Genomic DNA, 8698 nt, shown 5'->3' on the forward strand with positions numbered 1-8698 from the left:
AAGAGGCCCACATACCACCCCAAAGAACAAGCACTGGCAATTACAAATTTACTGCAGCTGCCCAATCACTTCTTCCTTCCATCTCAGACAGACTTTACACTTCGGCACCTCCCTGACTATCCAGTAGCAAAGATAACAACTGGGACGCAGTGACAGTATGACTGGCTGCAATATTCCAGTCCTTAATCTCTGGAACAGCCTTAAAGGACTGTATCCAATAGAACTGTTTTTCTCGGCACTAGATTAATCACCAAGTCCCTGAGTTGATAAGATTCCTCTAACTGTCTACCTTTTAAAACATGTCTACGGCTAACTCCACGGGCTACCACTAGTTAAATGAGATGAGGAGGCAGATACAACACAGCTGTCTCCAGGAATGGGCAGGGAAAGGAAAACTGCAGGCAAGGGAAGTAGTGGCAGAAATCAGACAGAAAGTTGGGAATCTAAGTGCACCTTCACATCATCTCCTACCTCTCACAGTCAAAAATCAACCAAAATGGTCTGGTTACCCTATAGCAAATATTCAAATCCCTTTGAGAAATAAATGGAGTGTTCCACTAAAATGAAGTCAGAAAGAAAAACCAATTCTTCTGGTGTTCCTGAATGTCTTAATTTTAACAAAATAACTAAAGGAAAGGAAGCAGTGAAGATAGCACCATGCATTCTTGTTGTTTTATAATGTAAAAAAAAGTTTAATTATCTTAAATACGCCAGTGTCTAGTACTTGAACTTCTAAAAGTACCTACTCAGATTTCTCCAACAACCAAATATTAATATTCAGCCTGTAATTTCATCTTGTTTAATTACATAATGAAGAGAAAACTGTTTACAAAAGATAAATTTTAATCATCATAAGAAAACTAATTTGAAGTAACTTCCAGTAACTTGTGCCTTGGAATAACACCTGTGAATATACAGCCCACCCTACCAGCTGCATTTTGTAAATAAGAAAAGATTCTTCAATACTTGATTTACACAAATTATATTTCATCCCAACCCTCTCCACTGCATACAACCTACTTACCCCTGTCCCTGTCATACAATTTCTAACAAAATTTGATATTAATGATTTTTCATAGTAATAGGATCAATTTACCTTCCCTCCATTTCTAACAACACTGTCCCATTATCAATATTTCTATTCCTAATACTTTCTAATAGCTTCTGTGAAACAAAAATTAGTTCTTTTTATTATTATACATCTGAAGATTAAGTTTGCAGTAATACAAAGACTGTGAAGAAAGTTTCATTACAATTAATATGGACATGTAAAATTTCTCAGGTGGAACAGCAGACTAAATATACTCACTTTTGTTGTCTTTGTATAGAATGGGGAGGAGAGTTGGTGAATAGGCAGGTCCACGATACTACTAGAGTTTGTGACACTGTTACTATGTGTATGTTCATCTTCCCTGCTACTGTCATCAGACTGATCAAAATCATCACTCTCCTGGTCCATTTCCTCTTCCTCTTCATCCTCCTCATCTTGTTCACCAGCATGTTCTTCATCGTCCTCTTGTTCTTCTTGGTTTCCCGAGGAGTCCTCATCTACCGAAATAAACCGATTATTGTTTTCTTCCAATTGTCCTTGCTGGGAATCATTCTGGTTTCCAGGTCTAGGTTCTGCTCCAACAACTTCACCATTCCTTGCAGTGTGCTCCTCCTCCTCTTGTTGTCTTAGCTGGTGCTGCTGCTGCTGCTGTTCCTCCTCTACCACACGATTCATCTGTTCCTCATCTGCCTGGCTTGAGGAAGGGTTACCTCTCAGAGAGCCTCCAGTTCGTCGTCTTTTGCTGCCCACAGAGAGCAGTTCCTGATTCATTTCCAAAAGCCAGCTTGCTACTTCTTGGACCTTGGCTAGACTATCAGAAGATGCAAAGGTTTTCACATTCTGTAGGGAAAAATGGAGTGGAAAAAAAAGGTTTGTACAATCTATATTATCTTCTACTTTTATGTAATATGTCTATAATCTAAATTTCATTAAAGATTGTAAAAAGTATTTGATGCCATTGAGGCACTAAGATAGTTCTTTAGGAATCAATACAGAAAGTTTAAATTAGAAAAGTTATGAGACTTTATAAAGACATACACAAAAATCATACAGTAAACAGTTTTATCTGTTTAAAAAATATCCTTTGCAAAAATAATTTCAGAATGAAGCTTTATAGTTTAATTTAGTTGCTCTGATTAATAAAACATAATTTAACCAATAAGACAATTTTAAATTTTACATCAGTAGTTTGTAAACTACATCCTTTGTAGAACTTTCACAATATGTTAAGAAGTATATCACAAAAAAATTATTCAATGCTCAGTTAAGTTCAGGAAATGCTGAAGTAAACCAAGATAAAAAGGCTTTTTTACCTTAGGAATTTCTCAAACTTCTCTGATCAGAGAACCTTGCCTTTAGACAGTTTTCTGACAGATACCAAGTCATTATGATTTTCATTTTTCACAATGAATATAAATCAAATAAACACCAAATAAGAAAAAAATTTTTTTAGAAGGAAAAAAGTTCATAAGTTCATACCCTCTGACCCAGTAACTCCACTTCTGGCAATCTATCCTAAGGAAGTAACCCTAAAACAGAAAAAGAAATTATGCAGAGGATGCTCACTGCAGCCTTATCCACAGAAGCAAAAATGAATGTAAATAAAAATAATCAAAATCCAAATGTTCAAGACAAACGAATCCCTGAGATGGGATATATATACTGCAATCCCTAAATATGATGTTCATAAAAATATTGTGAAAACACAGATGTTGATATTATATTACGCTAAGGGCAAAACGCAGGAAATTATATGATCACAACTGCATAAAGACTAGAAGACAATATTTCATATAAATTGCATTTAGGTAGTGGTATTATATGTGCTTTAAATTTATTTTTTACCATATTTCTCAAATTTTATACATCAAGTGTGTTTACTTTCACGTTTTTGAACATAGGCTCTTAAAATTGATCTGATATAGAATCTTCATAATGTTCCTTCTTAAATTTCATCCTTTGCAAATATATAGGACATGTTCGAAGTTACATAAAATAATGCCAACGTATTACACAAGTTCATATAAAATTCCTTTTAAAAAATATTTAAGATTTATGAGATATAAGAAATACAATATTCATTTTCTGTCATGCCCCAAGAGTAACTACATTAAAGCAGTCTTATCTATTTTTCCGACTCTTGCCACTAGATGGTCGATCTCCCAAAGGTCCATAGTCTTCATTGCAAGCTTTGAAATGAGATCAAGAAAGTCTGAAAGATAGTTTTAAAATAGCAATATTTCATTTTCTTTTCTATAACCTATACTTTCTAAGAAATAAGCTGTAGGGTAGGGGAAAAATTTTTTAATTCTAATTACACTAGAAGTGTAAGTGTAAAAAGAGAAGAGCTCCAAAGATTGAGCCCTGAGGCACTCCAACATTCCTAAAGAAGAGGAGTAACCAGCAAAGATGACTAAGGAAAGCTAGGAATGGGTGGTATCCTTGAAGTCAAGTAAAGAAACCATATCCAAGAGGAGAAAGTAAAGAATGACTGTTGCTGATACACCAAGGAGGATGAAACAAAGAAATGACGGCTAGATTCAGCAACATGGAAGTCACTAGTAATAGGAGCACTTTTTGTTAGTTGAAGTCTGAACACAGTAGATTTAAGAGACTGTGAAAAGAGAATAGAGATGGTGAGTACGGACAAGTTAGGAGTTTGCTGCAAAAGGGAACAAAAGGAAGGAAGGGATAATTGGTAGGAAAAACAGTGTCAAGAGAAGATTTTTGATTCTTTAAGACTGGAGAACTAGCAGCATATCTGTACACTGACAAGAATGATCCAGCATAAAACAAAAAGTTGACAGTGCAATCGAGAAAGATGAAATTGTGAAGTGACGCCCTTAGGTAATTAAAAAAAAATGATGAGAAAGAGCACAAAAGCGAAAGAACTGGCTTTCGTTAGGAAAATAGATATTTCATTTATGATAATAGATGAAAAAGCAGGGTGGTATTATAGGTACTTTAAATTTACTTATCACATTACTCAATGTGCAAACAGTTGAAAGTAGGTAGGTTTTTATAGTAGTGGGAGTCTTTGGAAGTTCCCTACTCAGTACTTCCTTCAATTTTTTTTTGCTTTTCTTTGTAAAGTAGGACGTAAGGTGATCTTGGGAAGAAGAAAGCTGAGAGTGATCTTGGGAGAGGAGGTGTTAGAAATTTGAAGACAGAGGTATGAAATAGTCCTCCAGGGAGAGAGGAAGAGAACTTTCCTTGGTGCAGAAGATTTTGATGATCAAACGTCATCGATAAACCATGATGTGATATATATTAAATGTGACTTTTAAAAGTGGTTCTTGTTTACCACCCAGGCAAGCGCAACACAAAATTTCTATTTGAAGTAGAAAGTAGGGTTCCTTAGAAAAAACACATTAAATACATCATGTTTTCAGAAGATAAACTGTAGAAAATAAAGGTAATGAAAAGATTAACATCAAAATCTTACTAGCTAGTATTTGTCAAAGATAAACTATGAAAACATCACAGGAAAACAGGTTAAAAATAACGTTGAAAAACACTGACCTACACAAACGAATATATATATGGTATCCCAACGTATACAAAGGTAAATCTGCTATTCATAGATTTTCTTCAAAAAGAGAATCAAAATGTTGCTTTAGTAACTGTATCTAAAGTCTAGCTCTCCTAACAATTAATAAGGACATTTTTCACTTGGATGTTTACCCATAGACCAGCATGAAATCAGGGACACTGACTGGGATAACACAGGCCCCCAATTGTTCTCTGTGTGTCCAACCTAATAGGCATATTTTTACAAGATTGAAACAGGTTAAGTGACATATTAAGAGCAACTTACAAAGTGAAAAGATGAGAGAACAAAGGTCATAAAATGAATCATAAAGAATGTGTGTAAAGAAGGGAAGAGACTGTCGGTAAGCAGCCAGACTACCAACAAATAGAAAGTTTATGACTAGTATTTCTAAAATGGTACCAGTACAGGTCATCACTGAATACTTCTGTTACCAGTTATGAATTGGTAACCAAATATTGAAATACCAAAGATTGAAATCACTATCATTGTGTAACTTTAGTGTTATAGTGGAGGAACAGAGAAGAAAGTGTCTTAATTTAAACTAATAAAGTTAGTTGACTCATATTTAGAGCATGGCATGTAAATAGCTTTCAAAATAATACAAATTCTTATACATAGTCCTGGTCAAAAATGGTAAATCCAAGTAGATGAATCAGATTTAAGGTATAGCCAATATAAAATACACAATGACAGAGCTAACAGTCAGATTACAGGAACTCCAGAATATCTGAAGAAGCTGAAAATACCTAATTGATAGACTTATAAAAGTTTTTCCAAGTCCTGTATATATTATATTGGATTTCTCTGATCCATTTTGAGAATGGAAAATGGGAATAAACATATAGAAACTAAGGAGAAAAATCTTCATTTTCCTCAGTATTCATAAATTTAAATTTAAGCAAAAACCAATATTTTTAGGAAATCAGTTTTCTAACAATCTATTAAATAAGCGAATGACCTAAGTATTTATCCAATAATTAATAACAAATTAGAATAAACTACTAAATACTTTTAAGGGGGGAAAAGATTTTTAAAAATATAAGTCCCACATAAACAAAAAAAATTAAATACCCATAATCTAAAACTTAAAACTGCCATATAGGAAAAGTTAATAAATGAAGTATTAACAAAAGAATGCACATTTTTGCTTTTAAATTCTAATTTTAAACTCTTTTTTTTCTTTTTAAAGATTGGCACCTGAGCTAACATCTGTTGTCAATCTTTCTTCCTCTTCTTCTTCTTCTTCTTCTTCTGCTTCTGCTTCTGCTTCTTCCCCAAAGCGCCCCCAGTAGACAGCTGTATATTTTTGTTGTAGGTCCTTCTAGTTGTGCTATGTGGGACGCCACCTCAGCATGGCTTGATGAGTGTGCTAGGTCTGCACCCAGGATCTGAACTGGTGAAACCCTGGGCCGCCGAAGCGGAGTGCACGAACTTTATGAGTATGGACTATACCTACTTTATCTAAATCTTCTAGACAGACCACTGCTTGGAATGCAAGATTCACATAGTATTCTGAGACAACAATGATGAAGTCACAGCATTACCTATTACTATGGTTCTGGTAATTTAACAAAGGATAAATGATCAAATTTAAAGCTCTAATATAGATATTCATCACTAAAGTTTTCAAATAAATCAAAAGTTCAGATAGCCCATATAAAATAAAGTTGGACTCTGTATAAAGTAATTGCTGGAAAAGAAAAGTGGGGAGGGGCATCACTTTTCCCTTTGTAAATGGGGAGAACAAGGTTCTTCCCATAGCATCTTTCACTATTGTGTGAAGTCCAGAGAAGTCTGAACCTAAAGGTACCTAAAGGGAGAGAGGCCTACAGTCAGCTCCCAGGATGAATGAGAAGTATTATAATAATTTTACTCTTCAAAAACATTCAAAAACGAGGTTACTGAGATAAAAGACAACTACTACGTGACTTTCCTCAAGTCCTAGAAAATACACGGTAACTTTTAGTCATTATACCTTATTGATTTAGTGGCACTTCAGACCTAATTTCAGTTTCTCATGAACTATGCTTTCCAAAAGACTTGATTATTCAAAACCATTTGACCCGTATATCTTAGGATGCTTAAAGGAATTAAAGTGGGCGTAGTATACATGGTAAACAAATTGAGTTCTAAAAGCCTGTCTCAGAGTGAACTAGAGTTGTGAGCCTCAAAAGAAGATACCAAGGCCAAGACTAACCTTGAAATCATAGTGGACACTGAGGAATACTGGTTACATTAATAAAGCAAGGGGTAACTTAAGCAAATTGTCAAAGCCTCCAAATGATTGTGCAATATTAACATTTTCAGAAGTTGCATGGCAGGAATGACCCATTAGGCTTGAGCTACAAAGTCATTTAAGAAGCTTTAAGACACAGATGGCAGGAAAATAAACCAAATGGAACCAATTATTCGAAGGATAACTCAAAAGCTTGGAATCACCTTCCACAAGCAGTTTAGGATTTTCACTGAATCCTAAAGAGCCTTCCTAATCACCAAGAATCCTCTTCTGACCACACTACTTACTAACACTTAAATTTCATATTATGAACTCTCTATACTCCAAATTAATAATTTGTCTATTAATTACTATGTCAAACTGATTAACAGCAAGTATCTGGAAGACATGATAAAGTCAGTCTTACCATCACTCTGCTACTCAAAATCCACCAAGATCTTCCCATCTCACTCAGAATAAAAATCAATTTTTTCTATAATTGCCTGTTAAGCCCTATATAATCTATATACATTCCACTGCTCTGAGCTCATATTCTACTATTCTCTCTTTTTCACTTTGCTCTACTCTTTCTGTCCTTGTTCTTTCTTCAGGAAGAAAATATGCTGCTACCTCAGAATCTTTGCACTACTATTCCCTCTGCCTGAATGCTCCCTCCCATATACCTGCAGGGTTCTTCTCATTACTTCCTTCAGCACGCTGTTCAAATGTCCCCTAATCAATGATGCTTTCCCTAATCATTCCATTCAAAATAATAACTCCCTTGCATCGCCCTCCCTTTTCTCTTTGCTCTTCTCCAGAGCACTGTATAAAAGCACTACAATAGTGCCTGCTATATAAGTGCCTATCTATCCATCCATCCATTTATTCATGTATTATCATCTGCCTCTCCCACTAGAATTTAAGCTCCATAAAGAAAGAGACTTTCCTTTTTCACCACTGTTATCTTCAGCACCTACAAAAATGCTTGGCTCAGTAGGTCCTCAAAACATTTGTTTATTGGGTAAACAATTATTAAATCTTTTGAAAGCCAGTCAAGTGCTGAGCATACTTTCTTCACCAAAGAACTTCAAGCCAGGTCACAAACACAATAACAACTATTTTAAATACATTATTTTTAAAGTTGTAGTCTGTACTGAACAAGTCACTTGTAATACTTTTGAAACTGATAAGGTATAAATATAATATCTTAACATTTATTTATAAATTACCTTCTAAGTCATAAAAATAATTTTTTTCTTTTAAAAAACTTCTTGTTTTTAGCACAGGCTATAAAAAAATTTGTGACTAAAAAGATTAATACTTCAAAAGCACATAATTTGTTGAGTAATTCTACTTCCACATCTCCTATACTGCAGCTAACTAGGAAACCATATATGTAACTTAAGGTGAAAATTTTCCAGGAACTAAAATTGGCTGAACAGATCCTTCGCAATGTAGATTAACAAAATGAACACAAAATGAACAAGATGGGGAGCATCATACAAGTAGCAAGTATTCACTAAGTTTTATAGTTTTGAACTGAATAATTTAAATCTACACACCTCATCAATCATATATATCCTTACGAGGAAAGATGCAAAACGCCATTTCTCAGTCCACATGAAAATACTTTTTTTTTAAGTTATTTAACTTACAACATATATTTTTGTTTTGGACAAACTTAAATCCTCATTCCCATTCAACTCCACAACCTCTGTAATCTGGGTTTACTCTAACTAAATTTTAAACTGGTTGCTAAAACTCAATGGATCTTTTACCATTTTTGTAGCTTTTCTCATTGTTGAACAAGCACTCCCTCTTCTTTACAACTCTCTTGTCCCTTAGTTTCCCTTGGTATCACCCTTTCCTTGGTATCATC

At 34.5% G+C, this 8698-nt stretch overlaps 1 protein-coding gene across 4 annotated transcripts in view; it reads right to left on the reverse strand.

Annotated features, from left to right (window-relative positions):
* FBXW7 (F-box and WD repeat domain containing 7) overlaps positions 1-8698 on the reverse strand; it is a 217388-nt gene that overhangs the window by 88499 nt on the left and 120191 nt on the right. For 2 of the 4 annotated variants that reach the window (XM_046656230.1, XM_046656231.1), the window contains one exon: positions 1310-1891. In XM_046656230.1, the coding sequence (XP_046512186.1) occupies positions 1310-1822 (513 nt within the window). In that variant the 5' untranslated portion in view covers positions 1823-1891. Of the gene's footprint in view, positions 1-1309; positions 1892-2530; positions 2581-8698 lie in introns of those variants that run through there. The other 2 variants (XM_046656228.1, XM_046656232.1) reach the window with 2 other exon arrangements.

Source organism: Equus quagga, chromosome 3 (assembly GCF_021613505.1).
Source record: "Equus quagga isolate Etosha38 chromosome 3, UCLA_HA_Equagga_1.0, whole genome shotgun sequence".
Classification (NCBI taxonomy): domain Eukaryota; kingdom Metazoa; phylum Chordata; class Mammalia; order Perissodactyla; family Equidae; genus Equus; species Equus quagga.